This window comes from Venturia canescens, chromosome 2, assembly GCF_019457755.1.
Source record: "Venturia canescens isolate UGA chromosome 2, ASM1945775v1, whole genome shotgun sequence".
In the NCBI taxonomy this organism is placed as follows: domain Eukaryota; kingdom Metazoa; phylum Arthropoda; class Insecta; order Hymenoptera; family Ichneumonidae; genus Venturia; species Venturia canescens.
Window position 1 is genome coordinate 8,521,627 of NC_057422.1, and position 26,180 is coordinate 8,547,806.

At 38.9% G+C, this 26,180-nt stretch overlaps 3 protein-coding genes across 8 annotated transcripts in view; 2 read left to right on the plus strand and 1 right to left on the minus strand.

Annotated features, from left to right (window-relative positions):
- Nucleotides 1–16,086, minus strand: part of LOC122406961 (uncharacterized) — a 44,936-nt gene extending 28,850 nt beyond the window's left edge. Inside the window, exon 1 of one of the 3 annotated variants that reach the window (XM_043412832.1) lies at nucleotides 15,918–16,086. The gene's annotated coding sequence lies outside the window, so the exon portion shown is untranslated. Of the gene's footprint in view, nucleotides 1–1,624; nucleotides 1,936–7,068; nucleotides 7,303–15,917 lie in introns of those variants that run through there. The other 2 variants (XM_043412834.1, XM_043412833.1) reach the window with 2 other exon arrangements.
- A 108-nt stretch (nucleotides 16,087–16,194) lies between these two features.
- Nucleotides 16,195–25,957, plus strand: LOC122406957 (myosin-10-like). Of its 3 annotated transcripts, none has more exons than XM_043412823.1 (8): nucleotides 16,195–16,405; nucleotides 22,013–22,819; nucleotides 23,205–23,576; nucleotides 23,864–24,087; nucleotides 24,181–24,306; nucleotides 24,377–24,708; nucleotides 24,941–25,361; nucleotides 25,508–25,957. In XM_043412823.1, exons 2-8 carry the CDS (start codon nucleotides 22,711–22,713, stop codon nucleotides 25,925–25,927), a joined length of 2,004 nt encoding a protein of 667 aa, XP_043268758.1. In that variant the 5' UTR covers nucleotides 16,195–16,405; nucleotides 22,013–22,710; the 3' UTR covers nucleotides 25,928–25,957. The 3 variants fall into 3 exon arrangements, with proteins under 3 accessions (XP_043268758.1, XP_043268759.1, XP_043268757.1); XM_043412824.1 differs by lacking the exon at nucleotides 16,195–16,405 and adding an exon at nucleotides 16,442–16,788; XM_043412822.1 differs by lacking the exons at nucleotides 16,195–16,405; nucleotides 22,013–22,819 and having other exon boundaries at nucleotides 22,856–23,576.
- ncd (non-claret disjunctional) lies at nucleotides 17,654–21,431 on the plus strand. 2 transcript variants are annotated; one of them, XM_043412825.1, is made up of 2 exons: nucleotides 17,654–18,061; nucleotides 18,792–21,431. In XM_043412825.1, the coding sequence occupies exon 2, from the start codon at nucleotides 18,792–18,794 to the stop codon at nucleotides 20,784–20,786; it is 1,995 nt and encodes a 664-aa protein (XP_043268760.1). In that variant the 5' UTR covers nucleotides 17,654–18,061; the 3' UTR covers nucleotides 20,787–21,431. The 2 variants fall into 2 exon arrangements, with proteins under 2 accessions (XP_043268760.1, XP_043268761.1); XM_043412826.1 differs by having other exon boundaries at nucleotides 18,045–18,176.
- Nucleotides 25,958–26,180: the final 223 nt, after the last annotated feature.

The following is a 26,180-nucleotide window of genomic DNA, read 5'->3' on the forward strand; positions in this document are numbered from 1 at the left end:
TGAAGATATATCAGCAGCTCATAAAAAATGGAAGGGCGAGGGAAGGAAGCGTTTCAACGAGAATTATAATGCGGTTTGGTAATCATTTCCGAGGGTATCCGAAGGACGAGTGGAAATGGAAGTAAGTTGCTGAAATCTGATTGATGAAGCGACGTCATTTGGGAGGTCGAGATGCTCGAAGATGTGAGCGATGCCGAGGCAAATCATAAATATACGTGTCAGTTTGTAACGGAAGGAGCATCGACAGGATTCCACGCGATGGAAAGAGGAGTGAAATTCAAAAGAAAACAGAGTGTAAGTGGAAACAAATCTTCTTCAAGGGAGACTTTGAAACTGAAAAATGTTCGCGAGCATACAGTTTTCGTTTCATCCTCTCGCTTTGCCGGTGGGAAGAGCGAGAATCTCCACTTGTCATTTATTTCTTTTCTCGTTCAACTACTTTCCTTGGATTTTCGCAACGATTCACGCAGTGAGAAATTGCTAGAGAAGTGGCAAAGAGACGCTACAATGAATAAAAAATATTTTTCTTGCTTTCGCTTATCGCCAGTAGAAAATCGTGTACATTTGGCGAGCGTCCGAGAACGTAAAACAATGTCAGGCGCTTCGAATTATAATTCAATTACAATAAAAACCGTTGGACCAGCCACCTGCGACGTGCGAAGAGCCCGACGAACAAACTTTGCTTTGAGCTTCGAACGTAACTCGCTTATCAAAAAATATTCGATTCAAACTCCGAAGTGCCTGCAGCGATTTCAAGTATTTTACCCACTCGATATTTGCTTTCGTTAATCCACTTTTCGTCTCCTTTCTACCCACTATTTACGGAAGCAAAATATTAAATTGCCTCGGCGCTCTGTAGTGTTGGAGGTACTGCGACTCATCCCAGGTTCAGGGCCAATGCAGTAAAAGTAATGCTATTCTCATATAGCACGGATTACAAAAAAATTATTAATTAAATTAATAAATTATAAGAATTATAAATTATAATTATAAAATTATGTTAAAATAATGAAGAATAATAAATGATAATAAAAATGATAAAATTGTAAATTATTAAACAACTTAATACATTGAAGTGTGATGAAAAGTACTTGCTCCAAAATATTTCTCTCGCGCATAAACGAATTTTGGAACAATGCAGATTAGCCGGCGACGACTCCTTCGCTTTAAAACTAAAAAATTACAGATTCAGCTTCAAAGGTGAAGGTCTCCACTGTAACGATATGAAAAAAGAATCAGTCAAGAACTATCCGAATGTACGTTACACCAGAATCAACGCGATAAATACCTTTCAGGTATAAAATTTGAATATGCGTCGGGACCACAATTTCTACCCACAAAATCTACCAAAAACTTGTTTGTCTATGTATCCCTAAGCTGAAAAACAGGACATTTGTACTGGGGCACTATACTGCAAGTAATCCGAGAATCAAAGTACAAATGTATTTTTATTTCTAATTTTTAACTTTTCAGCTTTAATCGTATAATCGCAAGCTCAAGCTAATACGAAAGAAAATATGGAAAAATGTGGTAGAACTTCATATAGCGTATAAGCTGTGCCATGTAATTTGGCAATTTATAATTGGCCAAACCCCTCAATGCAAATATAAACTCATTACATTACATTGCAAGTTGCTTCTGCGCCTTTCTGTTCTTTATATTCTCTCCGACCTTCGTTGAAAATCTCGTCCCGAACAACGTCCGCGCAATCGAGACAAAGATATAATCTCTCGATAAGTATACTCTGGATCTTTATCCGAAATTCTGTGTTAACACTTCTGTTTAAAAAATACATGGCGATCCTCCGATAACACCCTCCAGTTATGAGGGATAAAACTTTTTAGTGGGCGAGGGAGATCGAGGATATTAGGGAAGCTCGATTAAGGTCCTTAACCGGCGTTTTTGAAACTCCGTCGAGCGTAACGCAACGCGAGTAAGTTATTTACAGCCAATAAAGTATTTTTTTATTTTCACGTATAACGATATTTCAAGATATTCGTTTCTAAAGATCTGAAAACGGAGAATTTTTTCGGAAATTATTGGAAAAAAATGTTTAAATTCTATCATCGAATCTACGAACCCAGCAAAAAAACAGTTTCACAAAAAACCCTCGAAGTTCGTCGAGATTTAAAACGAAATCTTCATTTAAGGAACTTCGTCCAGTGTCGTACGACGGAGAACATATTCGGTTTTAAAGTTTATTTATAAACTTGAACGAGGCTATGCCTTATCAGGCGATCTCGACATTGGCCGAACTCAGCATATTGCTTGAAGCAACAGAAACTTGCGAAGCTCAAAGCCGCGATATGCAGGTGGAGAAAGATAGAGCGAGATTATATTTATATTTGTATGTAAGTCTGTCTACAGATATAACGAGTGATGCCGCTGAGGGGGTTGGGAGTGAAAGGGCGGTAGAGCGGAAGCAAATAGGTGAAGATATTTCGATGGGACCAGGATTCTTGTAAACGTTGTAAAAAAAAAAACTGATAATGACAGCAAATTTTCGACGTCGCGAGCGCGAATTCTTCGGTGCTAACATTCATCGAAGTTGAACTCATCCATGAAATAAGGATTTTTCTGTAGGACCGAGAATATCATTTAAAACACAGAAGGAAAGAAAAAGAATTGAAGAAGCTACGGAAAATTCGATAACTTTGCGTTCTATAATGCTACATTTCGCGATGCCGCATTTCTCTATTATTTTTTAAGAAAATAAAATAAAAAAAAAAAAGTGAAAACTTGGATCAAACTCGATTAAACTCTGGCACGTTGTGCTGGGAGCAACGCCATTGGAAAGTCGATGCACAAAAACTGATGAAGTTTGTTCACTGAGGATTATAATCGCCTAAAAACGGAATGCCATCAGGAAAAAGTGTACCTGCGTACTCCACATTTTTGGGCATCACGTAGCGTCTAACGTAAATTAAAATGAAAAAAAGGTAAAAAATATCAAAAGACGATAAAGAGAGGAATGAGATGGGGGAAAAAGATAAAGAGAGATAAAGGAGTTTCTGAGACTCATTTGCATCCAGGACTTTCATGACTCTTCACAGATCGCTGCAGTTGCGGAAATGCGGCACAATTCGTGCTACGTGCATCGAGCTGAGAGAGAAACATGCTCGGAGAACATCCGGAACTGTATACACATCGGACAAGTTTTTGCTCGAGTTGCAGGGAAAACTTTTCTCGCGATAAAAAAATCTTTCAGGATTATTTCATCAGTTTTGTTGGTGTAATTGTTCACAAATGGCTCGATCATCGTTTCCTCGCGGGGACCTCATTTTTCTCAACCGAGAGCTCGTAACTCTGTTCGAAATAAATATTCACAAGAAATTCTTTCGCCAAACAGTGGTTTTGGGTCTGTCCAATGAGTTGGTTGGAAAACCCTCGTAAAAACGTACCCGATGACGAACTCTGTCGAAAATTCATTTTACCGTGTTTGTCGCGGAAACTCATTTCACCTGGCAATCATTTCAACTTGCAACTTACAAAAGTGGCGATACTGACGATTCAGACCCACTGGAAAAGTTCCAATTTTGCATTAATTTAAGGAACAGGAGTCAACTGCAACGAGCTCGAAGGACGGTCAATATAAGTGGCTCTAACGTGCTCTCCAAATTTGCACTTTCATATACAGGCTGGAGTTATGGCAGTGTTTGAAACAACAACGCCATTATCGAAGCTTGTTATAGATGCATGTCGCCGCTCTTTGCTACTGACACCGGAGCCTGCTTTACCCCTGCACGATGATTTTCCTGCTCTTGCAACAAGAGGAGAGCAGCATTATGTCGTGTACAAAGCTCGGTGCACAAATACCCCTTGACCCGGTACCTCGCGACTCTCTTTTACTATGTATATGTGCAGTCTGTACGAAAACTCGGCACGTCATCGCCAAAGACCCATCCGAGCCTTCCAATATCGTTTTTTATCTTCAACCTGCATAATGAATGATAACGGGACGAAAAAAGGATAAATTTGTGAGTTACACGCAGGGTTTTTCTGGAAATATTCTTTAAGATCACGCGAATCTAATGGATAATGGAAATCGAAAATTCCAGCTTTGAGAGGTGAAATTTGGAAATGTGCTAGAAACATGCACCCGGAAATCTATCCCCGGAATTATTATAGGATCTACCGTCCAGTTGTCGAGTAAACAATTGACGAAAATCACGTTTTTTGAAGGCTCTTATGGCAGGCACACTTCCTGGATCACGAAATCAAAATAATCAAAACTCGATCAAATTTCGTGATAACATTCTTTGGCATCAAGTATACAAATACAATTTTTTCCAAAATTTTTCACCACATGATTATCGAATAATTGAACGTTAAATCGAAGTTCTTATGCACGAGATGTATTATATATGTAAACTTTATGCTTATACACATGAACTTTAGTGTTCAATTACTCGAGAGCTATGTGGTAGAAAAATAAAAAAATATTTATATTGTCTTATATATCTTTAAAAAATACATTTACCAAATTTTATTAAATTCTTATCGTTTTTAAATTCTTCATATTTTTAAAATGGTTTAGCATGTCAACATTGTATCGTCGCGATCCACCCTCCTTAATAAAATAGGATCCTCCCAACTTTAAAGAGCCAGAAACGAGAATAAGAAAATAGAATGTTTTTAGATAGCAATAATGTTTCGAGAAAACCTTTTTACAGGTGAACATGACTTGTGAATGGAAAAAGAAAAATACTTATTTGAGGTTAGCGAGTAAACGGTGGAAGGTTTGACAACACCATGAGCCAGCTGGTTTCAAATATAGATATGCGTACGCATATAAATAAAAAATGGCTGTTGTCACATTTTGCTTGACGATATTACTACGAAAGTATTCAAACTGCTAGCATTACATTAAAAATTGATCAATCTCAACAAAAAAGTTACACATAATTTTAATAATTGCGAGAATAAATTTTAATCGTTCGTTTGATCACGAAAAGAGGAAAAAAGTTAAATTGCTTTTTCAAATCACAAGTAACGCACGATCTCAACGTAAACTTCCAATGAATAAATAATTTATTTCATATTGAACGAATAAATATTGTTCTTCAAACTTGTATCGACTGTGTCAACGATAAAAACTGAGTAAAAGACTCGAGAAACTCGAGCGAAACTGTAATTCAGTGCTTTCCATAGCATCCAATTGCCTGATATTCCAATTGACGTCAAAATAAATATGCATTAAAAGTTGCCTGGACCAGATCTCATTTGAAATAGCTTTTTGGGTACATTTGTAAAGTGAGAAGAAGGACAAATAAGGGATTGTGAGAGGATGAAATGTACGAGGAGTAATTGGCCCGTCAGAGGCCAAGAGCTTTGTTAACGGTTTCCTCTCTGACGAATTGTCCACAGTGTCGGTCGAGAGGGAAGAGCGACGGCGGTGCGAAGGCCTCTTGCTCGACAAGGTCTCATTTCACCCGAGGATTAGAAACGTCTTAAACGTTTCAATGTCTCAAGAATTCTTCCGTCTTCTCAGGAGAAACAAACACGACGTTTCCGCACCGGAAACGCGGTATTTATTAGCCTCGGAAAGCTAGGTTTACTCAAGTTTGCATTAACCACGACCGAAGACGAGTATATTTCTCCGGTTTCAGCTATCCTTTTACGAAAAACAATGCACGAATAAAAAGGAGACGTGACCTTTGGAGATTTTCACGGGAGAACATTTCCAAGCAATTTCCCCGGGGCAACGACAACTGCGAATGAATTCTGATACGTTCGAGAACATTTTTTGAGCTCCGGGACTGCAGGGCTTCTAAGAAAATAGACATTTTCAGCAGAGCGAACTAAAAGCTTGGCACGAGAGCAGTGTCTTTCATTGCTAGATTTCTTTTAGTCTCGTTCGAAAAAGATGCGTGTCAGGAGCTATGAAAATCGTGGGGGATCTTCGAATGATGGAACAGAAAGGGTTTTTCTCGCAGCGTTGACAGCGACGCTGAGTCACCGTAGATAAAGCTTTATTAGTTAAAGCGAAGTTGTGATTTTCCTAAGGAGAAGCTAGTAAAAAAAATGGCTTCCCTCAGAAAGTCTCGGAAGGAAAGGGCTCGAGGATTCAACTTTATTTCCCAGTGGAACGAGATCTCGAGATGCTGAGAAACTATATCCAAAGAGGCGTTTTCACCCAAACTAACGAGCAAGAGGAACGATCGTAGGACACTTGTTTTCCCAAATAAGAAGAAAAAATCCCAGAGACCAAACAGCTCCGTGTTCTCCGAGCAAACGACCTAACTACGTTAGCTCTCACGGAAGTTGTTTACTCACAATTCTATCAAAAGTTAGTTCCGCGTAGGTGAACACGAGTTTGAATTCATTTAGCGAATCAACGGGTGACTTCGAAATGGGCCACTCGACGTTGATTAACGCTGAAAATGCTCTTTTTTATCGACACTCAAAAGTCTTTCCGAGCAAAATAAGAGCTGAAGAAATTTTGAAGAAATATGATTCCGAAGACAATCTTTCCGAGCTCGGGCACTCGTCAGTCTCAGTCTTCGCCTAAAGCCCGACGAATTCATGTACGCCCAAAGTTAGAAGGAAGTTCGGAGTAAAATTAACAAGAAAAATCCCGAGGGAGGAACGCGCGGATGAAGATAAAATGACCGATAAAGAGAGGACACAGTGGAGAGCGGAAGTGGACTATTCCGCAGGGGCTGTACACGTCTAAATTCGATTGAGAGTGCTGAACTTCGTCCGCTGTTAACTCTCGAAGGAGTTAAGGCTCGAGGTGGTCTTGCGACGTTAGGAATTCGAGTCCTTAGGAGGAGGAGAAGCGCGTGAGTAAAATGAGCTCCGTGAACTTTTCCGGAGCGCGGTTCTTCGTCGCCCGCTGACTCGCTCCTCGTCAAGAGCACAGTTTCCTTTAGCCTGATAATCATATTCGATTGTTTGACGTACAAAACCTATTACGAGGCTTCTCCGCACGTTGAGAGGGAAAGATTGAAAGAGAGCGCGCTGAAAAGTCGTACGCGAAAAACGTAAAAACAGCAATTAAAAAGAAGCGAAAATGAGATTAGAAGTTAAAGGATAAAAGAGCCCTGAAAAAACCTTCCTCCTCACCGTCCATTATCCGCCGCATCCTTCGTAATTGACCATTTCTCTGTCGCTGTACATTTTCACAATACCGATAAAACGAAACTTTTTCCGTACCCGCCGGCCCGAAGTCCACAGCGAATTATTCGAGCCAATTCAATTTTCGTCTTCGATTGAATATGGATTTTTTCTCTCCGCATTACATTTTAAAGCGACGTACATGAGAATGGAACTTTCAAGTGGTTCCACACAGTCGCGACCCTGGATGTTGGCATTTATTATTACAGATCAATCAATGCTCGATCGATCGATGCGCGATATGCTTCGTCACAGAATTGATGATACACGTCATATACGTAACATATAATACTAGAAATAAAAAAAAAAAGTAAAAAAAAAAAAAAGAAAAAAAAAACAAAGAGAAGAAAATAAAATCGACGAGAACGGGCAACGTGTGTGAGGCAAATGCTCGTGACCTAAAAAGCTATAACTTGTTTTTCACTCCCTATACGAACCTTACATAGTATGTAAAATGCCACGAACCGTTAACGTACAAATTACAGAGACGGGGAACACGCACGTGCACACTTTACTCTTATCATAAGTAAATTGACTCTATAGTTCTCCCGTTTGTCTCTCCGACTCTGTTATCAAGCTCAGCGCGACTAGAAACTTTTCAGTTTTTCCCTCGCGTTGCACTGCACTTGTGAGAAATAAGAAAATTGAGGGTGTAATAAGCCTCGGGATCGGTTTTCTTCGTAACGAGATTTCGGATGGAGCAAGAAACGCTTCGAGGGAAGAAAGACGGTTGATTTTCCAAGATTAGTCACAAGAGTGAAATTAATCGAGAAGAATTCTAACGATCCCGCCACAGGAAACGTCCGGAATGGGAGTCCAATCACTTTTTAATAAGAAACTTCATCGCGGAAGGAATTTACGATCGGAAGGAATAATATTTGGTATACACAGTAGTTCTCCCAGGACGTTAACGCAGATCGGCTTTAATCCGGAAAGCAATCCGGATCCTCGTTGTAAACCATAAACCGCGAGAATACCCGGGACGCTTTCCTTATGCACCGCACCACAACATCGCTCGCGATCCATGCACTAGGAAAAAGAGAGAAAGAGAGCGAGCCGGAAAGCACTGCACTTCGGCGTACATTCCGGAGTGTGGGATGAACTGCTGGCAGAGTTCAACTTCACGTTCCTCATGGCCGTCCATCATCTGGCCGAGTGTTTCTAGGGGCCCTGAGGGTCAACTTTACCACTCTTTTCATCTTTTTCTCTCATATTTCGCGGATTTTTTTCGTGTCAGGGCAGTTTAGAGGGAGCTGCTGCAAGAGAAAACAAGAAGAGAACGAGGCGGCGAATTTTTCGCGGGTGCAACAGACACGTCCGGTTTTAGCCTTCGTCTTCATTATTTTCGGGCCGGAAAATTTGCTTGGAACTTCGAACGAAGTGAGTCAAAAGATGCTCGCAGTAAGAACTCGTGGAAAAAACGATCTCCAATTAACGGGTTGAAATTCTTGCAATTTTCAGGGCTTTTTTTGTTCCCACGCAGTGCATTCTCAACGCTTATTGAGTGCCTTCCACGGGTACACAGCGATAGAAACGTGAGCGTTTCTCGCTGTGGGAGTCCGCTTCATCACACGTGTTCGCGCGGGTTCAAAAAGTTGTCGAACTTTTCTTATCAACTTTTTCCCTCCTCGCTCGCGCCTCTCCCCCCTAAAGAAACTTCAGAACTCCGCCGGAGCTTTCTAAATCTTCCTCGTGCTTAAGCACTCTTCCTGGATTCATGAATTATTGGAGGGAGAAATTTCAGATTTGTCATGCAGTGGGATTTACTCCGTGAACAACTTCCCCTTCGTATTTCCACTGTGGAAGTTCCAAAGTGCGAATTAATAGCCTTCCGTGCCATCCGATTGCCGCAGCCTCCCCAAGAATTTTTGGAGATTCTCTCAACTCAATCAGGCGCCAATACAATTTAGCGTCACGAATAAATCGAACGAATCTGATGATTCTACGCTCAGGCTGTTCGTGAGAGAGAAAAAAGCGATTACTCGAGAGAAAGAGTTTCGCAAGATTTATAAAGCAGGAGTTTACTGGAGCTGAGGATAATCTTGCAGCAGCTTAATGCTCTCATGTTTCAAGCTATTATTACCTCTCGACGACCGAGAGGAATATATATTTGTCGTTTTCTTCACTTTCTTGTTCAACTTCCTTGCAGCAAAAAAGGAAAAGAGAGAGAGAGAGAGAGAGAGAGAGCCAGAGACGGAGAGAGAATCTTTTTTCTTCGCTCTCTCCTTTGCTCGGTTCGCGGTTTTTCTTGACGTTCGACGTTTTTTATTCACGGCTATTGCGGTGTGCTCGGTTTCACCGAGAGGACAACGCGAAGAGTTCCATTAAGAATACAGGGAGGAGGGGCAAAAAGTCTTAACGACTTGTCGGTAACCTGACGAGAGGCTGCCCGCCCCCACCCCTCGTTCCTGCTCCTTGTCATTGCAACGCGGTAAAACAGCTCTCGTTTCTTTTTCCTCCAGCGCGGCATTAAGAACGAAAAGTAAAGTCCACTATACCGAGGCAGTCTGCGGAAGGGACCACGACTCCAAGTTTCGAGGCTCTGATGGATCATCCTGCGATAGCAGCATCATTTCCTTTCGATTAAAACAAACTCTGTCGCTTTGAGTGAGCATGTTATTGCTTTAGAGACTTTTTATCAGCGGTATCCTGCGAACGCGTCGATGAGGTTGCTCAAGTTGGAACAGTGAGAATTAAAAATCGTTGGAATAACTAAATGTCTTTCGTTGATATTTTTGTTGGTTAATCTAACAAACATCCGCTTGCGATAAATAATTCATTAGCTAATCGAGTGAAACCGAATCTTTTGTTCGAAGAACTCGAAACATTTGTTTATTTATACTTCATTCACATACACTTTATCATATAGGGGAGATCGGGGCAAAACGGGATACCCGAAAAATGAGAGAAATTTTTTACTTTTTTTTTTTTTTTAATTTTCATCCTAGTCCGAAAAGGGCATGGAACATATTTTTTCCAAAATATCTTGTTTTTTTTTTGGATTTTGATTTTTTTTTCAAAAAATTCGTTTTTTTCAAATTCTCTTTCTTTTACATCACTTTTGAAATGAAAACGTTTTTGCACAGATATACAAAAAGTATTTGTAAATCTGCGATTACTGCCTCACAGATTACTGTCTACGATAGTAATCGCAGATATATCTTTGCGAACCAACACTCTGCACAATTTTGGCACTGAATCCATGATTCAGTGGACAAAGAATACAAATTTTTACAAAATAAACATTAGCAATCTTCGTTATTATTCATATCATTCATTTTAAATTGAATTACAGAGGGTGCGTTCGACGTACGTTAGAGCGTTGTAAGCGCTGAGATCGCTTTCAACGCTTACAGCGGTAAGTCGGAAGCACTCGGTTACGGGTGTAAAATACACCCAAGGTGCATTGAATTAAAATCATAGTAAAAAAAATTTCATGAGTTTTTGAAGAGTACCCCGTTTTGCCTCGGATTTCTTTTTTTTTTTTGAAAATTGAACAAAATTCCAGTACATTTCTTAGTTTTTGGGAGTAAAAAATAGACAGAGCTTCCCAAACTTCTGAAAAGTTCAATATTTCCTTAGGTATCCCGTTTTGCCCCGGTCTCCTCTATTTATTTGAATATCAAGTACTGAAGTATCTAAACGGTTTCGTTGAGAATGATAAATATTTTTTAAATCGAATAATATTGAGTCGGATTTTTTCTTCGTGTTTACCTCGAAATAAAAGTTCAGTGTATTTTATATCATTTTGTTAAGGAGGGTGGATCACGAAATCAGGATAATCAGAATTTGATAAAATTTCGTGATAACATTCTTTGGCATCGAGTATACAAATACAATTTTTTCCAAATTTTTTTACCACATGGTTATCGAATAATTGAACGTTAAATCGCAGTCCTTATGCACGAGATGTATACCTGTATATATGTAAACTCTATGCTTATACACGTGAACTTTAGTGTTCAATTACTCGAGAGCTATGTGGTAGAAAAATCTTAAAAAAATTATATTGTCTTATGTATCTTTAAAGAATACATTTACCACATTTTATGAAATTCTTATCATTTTGAAATTCTTCATATTTTTAACATTGTATCGTCACGATCCACCCTCCTTAATTCAGCCTAAGGTTTTCTTAACAGAACACAATATACGGAGATTCAATATACAATTATTTTCGTAGCAACAAAATATGACGTTAGAGTAACCCAAATATCGTCACAATTTCGTAAATCCAAATCGCTATCTACTTGAATCATTATCTAAATATTTTGTGAAATTTAATAAATATTTTGTCGTGTGTGTGAGACTAAATATTTCAGTTAAATTGATCATTTTTCAAGTGTTCCAACCAAATTTTGTTCTCAATGCAAGGATTCGTCCAAAGCCTTTTTTACTGTACATTAAAAAAAAGTGTCAAAATCCCTATCAAAGACCCGAACTCTTCATAAAATTGTAATTGTGCACAAAAGCAAGGTTCGATCGTACTCGACCGTCATTGTTGTTTTCACAACGAATAAAATCAGACATTACGAAATGAAAATTATGGGGCAGATTTTGAAAAGAAAACTCGGTAGAAGCTGAGCACTTTAAATCAAGTGGGAAAAGATATTTTCCTGAGAAAATTGGGGTCGGTTTGTCCATAAATGTGTCGTTTGCGATGATGTTTCTTGTTATCAGTAGGTTGAAGCGCTGGACACGATAACTGGCTTCTGGACCTCGTCAATCGAAGGCGGCGCGTCTTTCGAATCTCTGAGGCCCTCGTAAAATATCGTCGGGCTTTCTACTCCGTAAAGCGCGCGAACCCAATTTAGCCAGTAGCACTCTAACCGCGCGCACGCCACATGCCACCGAGAATGCAATTAGGAGGTCGGACCGAGAGATCTACGTTCTCGTGTATCCGTTTCATTTTTTATTCCCCTGCTTGCTCCTATTCGTGGATCGTTAGTTGTTTCGTTCCCTCACTTTTCCCTTTTATTTTTCACAATGGGAGACGAAGAGGGGCGAATAAACGTACGGACAATTCGTTACCGATGAAGCCGCGGGTTGTACGTGCTACAAATCGTTCTAAATGCCTCGCCATATCGCTCTTACTTCTCTTGCCCGATTTCATTTTTATGGTTTTTTTCTAGCCCCAACAACTTGACGAAAAATAATCTTGTCACGTACGTTCTTCTCGTATAAATGCTTCATACGTGTTTTACGAACTTCGCGGGACGAAAGAAATTCATTCCGGCGAAAAAAAAAAAAAAAAATAACAAAACGAGATAATAAAAGTTCTGCGATGCGTTCCATGAGCTTTTGTTAATTAACGAGCAGGGAGATTTACTTTTTCACTAATCCCCGTGCACTCTTAACCACGAGCATCGTTTCGTTTCTTTGATTTTTATCCCTGCACCACCCTTCGCTAGTTAATTCATGCTAAAATTCCAATGAAAGGCAATCCATTCCGGTCCGTTCACCCGCAGATTGAAACGCTGGCAACTGACGATCGGACCAAAAGGTCAGACCTTCAACTCCGAAGCAATCGTTCCAGAGCGATTCGGGTGGCGAACAAAAAAACTTCAATTCAACAGTAGAAGCCACAAACTTTGACGAATGGTCCTCAAGTTTTGATCAAACTTTGTTTCAATGTTTTTGCAATATTAATAAAAACAACCCAGCAATCCGAGTCTCGAAATGTCACGTTTCCTCATTCTAATAAACTAAAAACTCTTCAAATCGACTGTCCGATGAAAGTCCACTGAAAAGAGTGGAAATTTCGGAGTCTGGGAGCTCGCCCATAACAGTTTTTCTTTCCACTGTTCGTCAGAGAATTCTCTTCGTCAAAACAGCGCAGCAATGCACGGCGAGCTTTACGACGGGGTCGAATCGACCCGAGCACGCTCATTCTTCAATAATGAAGTTCGACCGAACGGTTTTCCCTTCGTTTCCAAATGCCGATAAAAATAGTGCATGATTGAATCTCATTAGATAAAAATGATCAGCAAAAACGGTGAAAAGCCTTTTAGGAAAATCCGCGGAATCGAAGTTTTGTACTCGAGCGAATCAGGATCGTTTCGAAGCCCGTTGGAGGCTCTGAGCAGGCTAAACGTCAAATGTTTCGTCACTAGCGAACGGCGAAAGTTCGAGACCATAAATAAACTCGGAGCTCCACGACCGGATCCATTTTCGAGAGCATATTTCACCGGCCATTCGCTCGAGCAACAGTCCCGATTAATTCGATCCTTTTGCTCACCGAATGTGAATCTATGTGAACGAAACTTTTGGGCTTGCAACAGTGCGAGTAGCAAAAAAGCAGAGTGAACGCGACGCAATGCGGGTATCGGGTGACGTTGCAACGAACAAAGGGTCACGGTGTACCGTGATTTTACACAGGCTTTGGTGAAACAGACGAAAATTTACACGTAGCCACAAATGTACAGGGTACACAGAGTCCCGAACAATGTCGAATTATTTTACGATCCCCGAACTTTGCAACTACGCGTCGGTGAATTCAAATTTCCGGACCTTCCGCAAAATACATTGTCGGGGTGAATCCGCCAATTCACTGCCTTCGAGTTGTTTTTAAAATTTCAATTTTTCTCTCTCAATCGCTATTGAAATGATAATTAAACGAAACAAGATTAAGACCAGTCGGCATGTCGCAACCGTGAGTGCGAGAGAGATAATTGCAAATTTTGAGTGAAATTTTTCCACACCGTTCGATCGAAATAGTAAAAATGCGTCAGGCCATTTTTGCCATCGCCCTGCGTGGGCTGACAGAGCTTTTCTCAACCGGTCAAACTGCGTGTCAAAGAATTTCGATTTCAAAAATTCCAAGTGAGGTTAGTCGACTGATCCATACTTTTAATTGTAAAAAAAAAATTGATATTCTGGAAACCGAATAACTAAAAAAAAGTTATTTCATTGGTTCGATAAAAAGGAAATTTTCTTCCCTGAACAGCTGCCAATTGAAATGATTTTTGCTCATTATTTTTCTAATCGAGAATTGCTATCGAAGTACTGCAAAACGTGTTGATGGGGTTTGCGAAAATTTTTACGAAAAATGACGACTGGCTCGTGAGCATCGCCTAACGAATAACTCCAATCATTTATTTATTTGGTCAGGAAAATAGATGAACCATCTTTGTTTGCTATGGTGGATCTCTGGCTCGTGAATTATAAATTTTCATTCGTAGGATATTAATTAATGTGGGCGGTGGAGGTGAATGAAGAGAGACAACCAAGTGAGCGTGGTTGTCAGGTGAAAAAATGAGAGGAAGAGAGAGAGAGAGAGAGTTAATCCGAAACGATCGGTTGCGCTGATTAAAAGTTTAGCTTGGCTCGAGGAATTGGATGCCATTTATTTTGGAGCACGAGCGTCGACGAGCAGAGAGTTTCAGACGCCCGAACTCTCGCGATGCGGAAAAAAACTTTCGTCAACACGCCAGTTAACCGGGCATCACGTGTCCGACGCGACTTTTCGGTATCCGGAAAGCAAACAAACTAAGGCTGGAGAGAAAAAAAGGTGATTAAAAATCGTGTTTACTACTGTCTTCGCATCGAATTCTAAGACCATTAGCAACTTAATCTCACTCGCGTAACGAAACCTTGAAAACTTCGACGAAGCTAATGGATTTACAAACTTCATTATTTAATATTCCTTCAAAGTCCAATAAACACAAATGTTTCCCACCATTTTTCACGTTTCCGTTGTACCGACCAAAAATCATTTCATTTTTCATCAATTTATCGCACTCGAACAATTTATTTTGACAATTCATTCCGTGAGGGTCGAAAAAGATAAAATTAATGACTCTAAAATGTATTAATTTGGTACATTTTGAGATTTTTCAATTTATAAAAATAAAAGGGATGAAAAAATCGACGAAATTTCACGAGGAAGAGTCAGACGATATGTGAAAATAATTTAAAATTGAAAAAAAAAAAAAAAAAAACCATCAACTTTGTGGGATTTTGGTTAATTCAAGTTCGTGTCCCTTGGAAGGAATTTGGAGAATTCAAATATGAAACGACAGTAGCAACGCTGGGTGGCGTTGAGACGAGAATAAATTGTCATCCTTCATCCATAAATTTGTATTGAAAGAGGCCCAATTAAAACGATGAAATTTACATTGCTTCACGAACACTTTGAAAGTGTTTCTCAACAAGGAATAAAGTTATCACTCGAAGAAACGGATGGTCCTGTGCGGCACCTAACAAGTGACTGTTATTCGCGTTGCAACTGGAAACTTAGCATCATCCGAATATCTCGCTGTTTCACTGAGCTTCATTCAATCTGATAGCAAACTTTTGGCACGACTGGTTCTTCTGGTGACTCGATTATCATTGTGTTGCTTGAGTAAACGAACTTTGACAACTCGATCGAGGCAAACGGAATTTATGGGAAAGATATTGTGGTGAAAAAAATGTCAAAAATGTTGAATTTTAGTTGAGAATTCGAATATTTTTTTCACAAGCATAAATCGAATGTAAAAATTTCTGAATGTGGGCGAGAATTGCAAAAATGTGGACTCGCAACATTTTTTAAATTCCCCGAAATCTGTGAGTTTGACAGCTGTCATTTCGCGTCGTTAAAAAATCTCAAAATTTCATTAAATCTACTGATAAAAAAAATAAAAGGCTACTTGAGATGACGTTCGACACAACTTCCTCTCCGTTCGGAATATCGCTCAAAAAAAATCCGATAATTACGTAGGAATAACTTGCAACGAGATTGGTGTCACTGAATGAACGCGGGGCAGCTTGATTCGTTGATAAATATTATTGGTCTTAAAAAACGTGATCGTACTTACCGAATTGACGATACTCCTTTCGACGAATAAAAAAAAATAGTTCTCGCGATTCTCGAATACTAAAAAAGAACTTTCACTTGTCACCGATTCGTAATGAAACGGAAATAGGACGATGATCGAACGACAAGTTCCGTACGCGGATAAAGTCTCCACGTGACTGAACGAACATCGCGTATGTATTACTCGGACTCGAGCAACACAAATTCTATCAGCGCGCATGTCCTTCCTTCCGCGAGAAATAAAAACACCGACAAAGAAACGGAAGACCGAAGGAATTTGAGCATTGAGCCGGCTGTTTCCACACTGAGCGTTTGTTGTCGGTCGGAACACAAATAGTTTGTTTTATAAACGATTAGCAAAATGTGAATAACAATTTCGAGAGCGGTCACGCACGATTCATCCTCGTTTCAACAATCCTATTCCATTTTGCCCATTTTCGGCTCCACCGTATATCAAAAACTCATCAAAAACACATCGTTGGCACATGTGTACGTTCGTACAGACTTTGGACTATTTCTAACATAAATATTTTAGTCCTAAGCTCAAATTGTACGCAATCATAAATTATGGGTAATTAATGAATTAATTGTAGATGTCGGTAGTCTGAATAAAAGTTATAATAGGAATCGTTTTGAAGCTGCGAGAATCTCTTTCGTACTGTCGATATTTTTAACGTCGGGTCATGACAACTTGTGATACTGATTTTATTGCGTTTGTGCTCTATTATTGTGAAGACCGAATTGTCGGGACAAACGGGGAGGCGATTAACCGAAAAATTATTTAACATCACACGAAAAATCACGCATCGTTCGAGAGTTTTAGTGTTGAACGAGAGGTTATGCAGTGACGTGGTAACCCTCAATTCCTTCTAGTGAGTTGATCAGTCAACGCGAATTTCAAAATGTTCTCCTTTATTGATAGTCAATTTTGTTCGGTCAAGAATCTACCCATAATTCAATTTGAGTGTCTGGAAATGAGATCAGACAGTTTCAAGCATTACTCCGAGTGTGTACTGTGTGACAAGCGTCGAAAGCCGATGAAGTGTAACTAGTTACCCCACACCCCACTTTAGGTGTTACGTCAATATTTCGTATATTTATCTATTTCTGTATTTATATTCACATTTAATAGTATGTGGAAAATCTTTATTTTTATTCGGATGGCATTCAAACTCCATAAAAAAGCGGTTCGTGTTGATATTCTATTGATTTTATTCCGTTTGATATGTCACTATTGTCAACTTTCACGTTGCAAAATAATTCTACTTTTGCAGAGACTGTCAAGGCGTTATTATTTTTAATTATTTGAATTTGGTCTATGAGAAAGTATGGATATATTTTTTAAAGTAAAAATGCCATTTTTACGTTTTCTCGGAACATCTCCTCGATCGAAAAATAGAAAAAAATGGTGCAAATTGAACTTCATCGTCGTATATTGTGCTGAACATTTAATGCAGAAAATAATATTTGAGTAACTTACCCGTTGTGGAAATTACGTTATGAAATACTTGAAGACGAACCTGGCATGATATCTAATCCATCGGAGAATAACGTTTTTATTTTCTTCAATCGCATAACTTAATTGTTTGGAACAAGCAACAAGCAATTTGCTGGAAAAACCTGTTCCGACAGGAAAACAAGGGGTACATTTTTCAAAGAACGAAGAACTGCAACCAACAATGTAAATTATAAAATTTTGTGATTTGCTATTGGCAGTACTGTAAATATTTAGGCGATTTCAGCGCCATCAACATTCGATGATTGGTCGAGCGTTTGGGGGATGACTGCTGATTGGTTGACGTGCGCGCTGCTTCGCCGGTTTGAATTGATTTGTGCATTATCGCGTGTAACCGAAATTTTAACTGCCGCCCATTCTTACGCTGAAAAAAGTAACGCTATACAAAAGTCGCCTGCTCTCTACTCTCGTCGGCTTTTTCTATATTACTCACTGGCATTACAAAAATTTGCGTACAAAAAGAGAAAAACTGTATTACAAAGCTGTTAGACGTGCAAAATGTGTTTACGTTGTTCATAGTGTTTTGTCCTTAAGATCGAAAAATTCCTTCTATCATCTTACGCAAACCTTTTGATGTGCGTCTGTGACAACGCAAGAAATAGTAAATAAATCCTTACATCAAAAACAAGGTTGGTCGACGTTACTCACCAAAGAATAACCGCATTGTTCGAATAAACGAAAGTTAAAGGAACATCGAATTATTACGGATTCCTACTAACAAATCCTATCCTCGAGATGTAACACGTAAGATTTTATACGTGACCATATACGCATGTATAACCAATAACAGTCGCGTCACTTATCGGCTCGTTTGTTACTTTCATTGACAGAATCATTGACAATTCCTGTCACTTTTTCTTTGCATTATAAAAAAGCTCCTGTGATAGTATTCCATTTTACTTTTTTCCACTCAAATTTTTCATTCATTCTCGAAGTAATCTGGGGTATTTGAGAAACACTATACTCATTGAAAAAACTCATTTTTTTAAATTTTCTTTTATGACAAAATAAAATTAATTATACACTAAAGAATCAGTCACAAATTATTACTAATTCGGTTATTCTATGCATTGAATCATTAGATGATAAAACATGTTGAATATTTTTTAGACATTCAAAGATGCCAGGAGTCGGTTCCGTCATGTTTATTAGACTGGAGGCCTATTTCTTTTACAAAAAACTATAAATTCTATTAAAAAATAAAGTGCAGCGGCTATAGCTGTTATTTTACTCCTAAAATTCACTAGGAGAATTAGTTTTTTTATGACCCATTTATTCCCGTATATCGATTGTAATTGACAAAATGAAAGAAGCAAGAAATAAAATAAACTAAATAACTGAATTTTTGGTTCATTCTAGATGGAATCACGCTTGCCCAAGCCAAAAGTTCAAATTGGAAAAAAAGCAAACGAAACGACAGAAATCAACTCAGATACATCGACAATGAGTAGTTTATCAAATACTCTCGGGAGGCCTCTTCCGACAGTATCAAACACTGGTCCGAAGGTTATTAGTAAGTCGAAAAGCACGCTGAATTTACACATGAAATCATCAAACGAAAATAAACCACCAGCAAAGCCAGTGCTGGTTCGGTCTCAGACAAGCGTTGCAATAGCAAGAAATGGCCCCGCCAAAGCTGTGAAACGTTTGGGGGCAGGAACAAGCGCGATAGAAACCAAAAGGGCAAATTTGAGGTCAACTATAAAAACCACAGTGGCTCAAAGACCCGGCAAAGTCGGAGGGCAAGGAACAGTCGGAGCAGGAAAAGCGACTGGAGCTGCAGCAGGGGGTGTAAAGACAGGGCCAAAACCTGGCAAATGGGATTTCAAAGGGCGTTTGGATTTAGCCAATGTCGAATTAGCAAACTTGAAAGAGCAGCATAAACAATGTTCCCATCTGGAGTCTCAGGTTAACGAACTTCGTTCAAAAGAAGCGAGTATGATCACTAAACTTGAAGAATTGGGGAACGAAAAAAACAAATTGAAGGAAGAGCTCGAAACAACTAAGGAGAATTACACAGAAATGTTGAGAGTCCAAGAAAGCATAAAGTCGAAACTACAGGAGACGGAAACGTCTTTCAATCGATTGGCTGAACTACTGAGTCAAAGCGAGAAAGTCTGCGAATCTCAAAAACAGATAATCACTGCAAACACTGAAAAAGTTGAAAACTTAGAGAAGGATTTGAAAGAATATAAGCAAGCAAAGATTGAACTGAGCGAAAAAGTAAAAAATCTTCAATCTTTGGTTCACGAGATGGACAGAGATAGAAGATACTTGCATAACGCAATACAAGAATTGAAAGGCAATATAAGAGTCTTTTGTCGAGTAAGACCACGGATTCCAAAAGAATCTGCAAAAATGTTGTGCTCCATTAATTTCCTCGATGAATCAACGATGGAAATAGCACGTGCTGAGTATTCGGACTCTTCGATATCCGGCAGCAAGAACAGAGGATCTAAACAAGAGTTTTCGTTCGACAAAGTATTTCCACCAACAGCCACACAGGCTCAAGTATTCGAAGAGTTGTCGATGCTCGTACAATCTGCTCTGGAAGGATACAACGTATGTGTTTTTGCTTACGGCCAGACTGGTTCTGGCAAAACGTTTACAATGGAGGGGGGTGAGAGCACCGAAACCGAGGGCATGATACCAAGGACCGTGAGACACATTTTCGAAGAGATGAAACAGTTCGAACTACTCGGTTGGGAGTACAAAATCGAGGCGAGCTTCCTGGAAATTTACAACGAGCATATCGTCGATCTTTTGGACTCTCAGCAAAAAAATCACGAGATAAGAATGGCGGACAGCAAGGGCCACGATCTGTACGTAACGAATCTCCAAGTAGCAGAAATAAACAGTCCTGAAGAATTGCACGTTTGTCTACGAACCGCTCAACAGAATCGAGCAGTTGCCGCGACTTTTGCCAACGAAAGATCATCGAGATCGCACTCCGTAGCGAGGATACGTCTCATCGGGATACATGCCGAAAAGGACGAGCAATCAATCGGCAATCTCAATCTCGTTGACTTGGCCGGTTCTGAACGTCTCAAGGGCGAGGAAGCTGCGAGAACCGCCGAGACGAAAAACATCAATAAATCTCTCGCCAATTTAGGCAACGTCATCCTTGCTCTTCTCAAAAAACAAGATCACATACCCTACAGAAATTCAAAGCTAACGCATCTTCTAATGCCCTCACTCGGCGGCAACTCGAAAACTCTCATGTTGCTCAACGTCTCACCACTTGATGAATGTTTCAACGAGACTCTCAACTCCTTACGATTCGCTAGTAACGTCAACAGTTGCAAAACCGGCAATATTAAAAGATCACGAACGGTCATCAATAATACCTATTAATATTGCTTAACTTACTGAAATTACTATCGAACTCACTGAAAACGTGTTTTATTATACAACGTAAATATTTTTTGGAGCCCACGAAGTTCAGTACAAAAACTCCTGCTACTTTAATTCATTTTTCTCTTTGTTGCACCACAGGCTGAGCATTTAGACATAAATACCAAAGGAATGCATTTTGCCAAAATTGGACGACAATTTTATTTCGTTTTTTTAAATCTTTTCTCATAAATGTATTCAGAAAGAATTCAAGATTCATCGTAATGAATGAATGGGGGTCAATTAATCCAATGCGCTTCCTTTTCTATTTTATTACGTAGCATTTTTATTTTTTTAAAGCACAACTCGTATAGTCAGGGATTTTAATGCCCTGAATCGATTTTACAAGGCGCATTGATAAGGAATGAAAGGAAAAATTCTAAAGATGCCTGATACTGGGCGTTTTTAACAATGTGTCGAAAGCAGACGCGGTAGAATAGCATTGAAAAATTTTTTTGTATATATTTCCAAATGTCTCGGTACCGAGCTCGTATTTTTTCAATAAATAGACTTAAATAAATACGACAATATAAAATTAAGTTTTCGACATGTATACCGAGCTGTACTTGTTCCCACAAATAAAAGTAACACCGTTTTATAATTGAACATTTCGTGTAAATTCATTCATTTAAAAAAAAAGTAAAACCTTTACATAAAAATGAAATTGCTCATAAAACAGTGTTGTTTTGTTGAAAATTGAACAAAAATTTTTTAAACGCCGGTGACGAAGTTATGATACGAGTTTTCATAGTTTTATCACAGCTCAACGAACTCGCTTCAAAATTAAGGAATTTTCGTTTGCTCTCGTGAGTTCGTCTACGAGAGTTTCCGGACGAAATTTTGTGCAACGGTCGACTCGTTTTTTTCAAATATTCTCCGATTTCTAAATCGAACGTGCTTGCGTTTAAATTCAAATCGGATTTTCTAGCTTCCATCACGCAAACAGATGCAGAATCTTTGAGAACAGCTTCAATTTTTCTCATCGAGGTCCAATCGATTTTGTCGATACTTGAGAAATTCAATTTTTCGTTATTCCGAGCGCTCAGCAATTCGACGAGTTGCCTATTTATGCTGAAACACGTGGAAGATTCGTCCTGACGAATTTTCCATTCAATTATTGCAGAATTATCGTTTTTTGTTAAATCAGCTTGAACAGACTTCTCAATTGATATAAATTTTCTTTGCAGATTTATTGCTGGCGACAACTCCAATCGAACTGAAATGATCTTCGGAATTCGTAATTCATCGGGATGACGGACAGTTGACTCTATTCCAAGGGATTTCTTCTCTACTATCAAATCGTTTACTACACAAGGAGAGGCTTTTGAAGATTCATGATTCTTTGTCGAAATTTGAGGAGATGGATTTTTAAGTCGCGGATCTGCACAGAATACAACCATCAGCAGGAACAGCAGCACATAAGCTCCTCCCGAAGTCATAATTGACATTATTTTCCATACATAATGTGCCAAATCGGAGTACCAAAATGCTGGAGCTTCCAACTCTTTTGGAAGCTCTACTTTTGGCACTATTTTCTGTCCCCATATAAATTCGTACAGCCAATCTGCAATGTTGATCGAAAATTTTCTTTATTCGAAAAAACATTACGAACTTGTAATGAATATTTTTTCAATCTTCTGGAGGGATCTAAATCCAATCATATTGAAATGTCAATTGAAATATTCAGATATAAATATTCACACATTTTTACTAATTGCTCTTACTCATCAGTAACTACAATTAGTACAAACATATTCTTCTCCAACTCTTGTATGGGAAAAATACGTTTTAATGTCTTTTTGATCTCTCACCTCTAGTAAACGATTTTTCAGAGTGCAATAAATCGACGATACAAAGAACAGCCCACAATCCAATTCCGAGGCACATGAGTACTCTCCACCGAATATATCTCGATGGTTTCTCATGTTGGACGTTGTCTGGCTTTGACGTGGTTAGGCCGACAACATTTTCAATCAACTCGTTCGTGGGTCCAGGTGAATTTTCGTCAATGATGTCGTTTTCACCATCAAAGTCGACATCACAACTGGCGTCACGATATTCTCTGCTGATTGAAGAATTCGAATCGTCGAATGAATAATCGGACGAAGTTGTCTCTAAATCCGAATGAGCAGTTGATCGAGCTCTTTTCCAACATTCCTTCACCGATGACATTCCATAAAACATTCACCCATACTTTCCCCCCTTATTTTGATCCAAAAGAAACAAGATTCTTTTGTTCTTACTGCAAAATTCTTCTCAATCGTTCCAAAGTGGAGGAGAGAGAGAGAGAAATTCGTCTGCCTGAATTTCACCGTTTATCGAACATTTTTTACTCGAAACGTCATTATTCTCTTTTTGACAGAACGAGATTTTTTTCAGACTCCAAGTTCGATGAGATCTCTTCCGTGCGATGGACACATTCTCGACTTCTTCGTTATCCTCGTCGTCGAGCTCAGTTACGATTCATTTCAAACGATGAGAAGCTATACTTCCGAAGATTTTTGGGAATGAACCTTGGCTCGTTTATCTCAAGACTCCAAAAGGTTAACAACCAAGTAATGACCATCTCCAGTCTTCTCTCGATTCAAGACATGTCGGAGAAAAGAGGAAAACGGTGCTGCTGTAAACATCATTTACCAACCTCGATATCACGCTCCACCGGCAAATGCAACGAATCTCGAGAGAAAAAAAAATCTCGTTGCTCGTGTCGACCACGTCCCAAGATTTGTACCTGTCCTCGTACTCCAGATGGTGAGAAAATCATTCTTCCTCCCATCTTAAGCGAGTAAGAAATCTCTGGGAATTTCGAAAAATCCATTTCAGGTTTTTTTTTTGTATATTTTCATAACGTATAATGAAATTGCACGATTTCAGGCAAAGTCTTTCTAGCATTTAACCTTTTCCTACTCGCTTTTCATTCCTTGTATTTTTACCTAATAAATCATGTACAACTAAATATAAATTTATGGACTTTCCAAGTCAATCGAATGCATCGGAGGATTTTGAGGAAATAATTTTTTATTCGATTCCGTTGAAAGATGAAGCGAAGACCAATCGAAAATCGAAGGAATCAGAAATCGAAGTTAGCTTGTCGCGACGATCGGATGAATCGCCTCATCGAGAGAGGCCGATAGAAATACTTCGACACGATATTTATCACGAGAATGAATATTCGATCGTGAAGCTCCACGAGAATCCAAGAGAAGTAACACGGGATAGAACTCGCGATGGAACTTTGGAGATTTCTGGTCTGGACGATCGGGTAGGAGAACATTTTCAAAAAAAATTGAAATTTGGATTTTACTACGATGAGAAATTCAGTAAATTTCGAACCGCAGGAAACGATGATTTGAAGCCTGAAAAAATCGACGCGTTGTCATTGACAATAGCTTCGCAGACTCAAAGTATTGGAATCGACGGTGAAATTTTAGATCTCGATAAATCGAATGAAGAAAAGAAGAATATAGAGAAAATGTACAAGGTTACTGAACAACGTTACAAAATCGATTTTAGCTTCGTTGCAACTGTTTTACAAATAAATTTGATTCCAGGAATTGGAGCAGCAAAATGCAGAGTTAGCAGAACGATTGAAAAATATGGATTGCAGTTTAAATTGTTTGAAATCCGAAGGTGAAAAAGAGGCAGCGTGTTTGAAAGATGCCCTCGAAAAAGCGAAAAAAGAAGCTCATTTAGCCTCGCGCTCCAGAGATCTCGCTATGGATCTTGCTAAACAGTCGAGAGATCAAACGGACGTGATCAAAGCAAGCAGAGATGCAATCGCTGATGAAGTAAACGCCGTCAAATGCAACAACACAAAACTTCAGTGCGAATGTGAACAGCTGCGGTGCAAATTGAAAGAAATTAAACGTAAAGAAGACAAAAAGTAATTACAGGTTTTATTGCAATGAGAATTCGAGCTAGCTTTGAAAATAAATTTCTATCTGCCATAAAAAACACTTGACAAAAATCTTCCAATCGAAGGAAAAGATATTTGCTTTGGTAACGAGTTCGCTTTTTCAAAAAATATAAATTCGACTTGATTGAAAAGAATGTGGAATTTGCGTGAATGTAATCATAATCCCACTGAATATTGCGATGCGCGATTTATTCCAAAGGTGCACGGACGTTGATGACAAAGTTTGTAGAATCAAATCCACCGCAAAGCAGAAAGAAATGGCGTTGGAGACGACCGTTTGTGAATTGAGAAATGAAGTGAAAATGCAGAGAAAACGGATATGCGATTTGACGTTAATATGTACAAAGCAACGAGATTTACTTCGTGAGAACGAGAATTGTATATCAACGAAAATTGCTCAGTTGACCGAGGCTGAAAACAAGATTCAATCCGTCAACTGTAAATGTAGACAAATGCAGGAACAAATAGACAATCTTCAGTGCCGATTGAACGAGGAAATGGGCGAACGAGAAAATTTGGAAAGACAGTTGGACGAACGTCAGGACAGTTGCAATTGCGAGATTCAGATTAAGAATAAAATAATCGAGGACCAGATAGAAACGATAAAGAAACTGAAAACGGTAAAAAGACAAAAAAATCATAAATTATGTTGAAATTGGAACGAAATTTTAAAATGAATTTTTTTCCAATCAGCGGAGCCAGCGAACAGAAGAATCTCAACTTTGTATGTTATAAAAGTAATACTAAATCAATTTATTTTTTTCAGTTATTACAAGATAGTGAAAGGATGGCGCACGAAGCAGCGTGCGAATTCGAATCTTTGAGGGATGAATTGCACTGTTTAAAACAAACGAACAAATCCTTGAGAATGGCGCTGGACGAAGCTGAGGAAGAAACGACTGACGAGAACGATTCTTGTGATCGATGTAACATTCTTGAAACGGAGATACGGACGTTGGAGGAACAAAAGCATAAAGCAGTATTGGCTGCAAAGTTCGCTGCGGCCGAGCTGTGTAAAATAACTGCGGAATACGAACGTAAGATTGATTGTGAAAAACAACGCAACGCATTTGTTAACGAAATTGTGCAACGACAGCAAGTTGAGATACAATTGTTGAGGAAAGAAATACTCTGTGTTAAAGAATTCCGAAGTCGGAGATCTAACGTTTGTATTGATCGTCAATGAAATAAAACTGCAAAATTGTTCAAAATTTAACTATATCAGTGAAATTAACAATGGGAATTGGATTTATTCAGCATTTCTCCTTGAAAACGTAAATATAGGTATTATGAGGACGAGAGACACAGCTGCAAATTTTTTAATTGAAATTTCTCAACACCGCATATTCGATCGGAATAAAAATCGGATTAGCAGATTTTTGCCCATTTTCATCTCGCTCGAACGGTTCGGAAAAATTTCAACTTCGTTACTCTTGAAT

Bases quoted from the DNA above. Each gene is read 5' to 3' on its own strand.
- LOC122406957 (XM_043412822.1), top strand. From the start codon at position 22,916: ATGAATAATCGGACGAAGTTGTCTCTAAATCCGAATGAGCAGTTGATC. The intron at 24,307-24,376 runs GTTACTGAACAA...ATTTGATTCCAG, and splicing joins ATATAGAGAAAATGTACAAG to GAATTGGAGCAGCAAAATGC. The intron at 25,362-25,507 runs GTAAAAAGACAA...TATTTTTTTCAG, and splicing joins CGATAAAGAAACTGAAAACG to TTATTACAAGATAGTGAAAG.
- ncd (XM_043412825.1), top strand. From the start codon at position 18,792: ATGGAATCACGCTTGCCCAAGCCAAAAGTTCAAATTGGAAAAAAAGCA.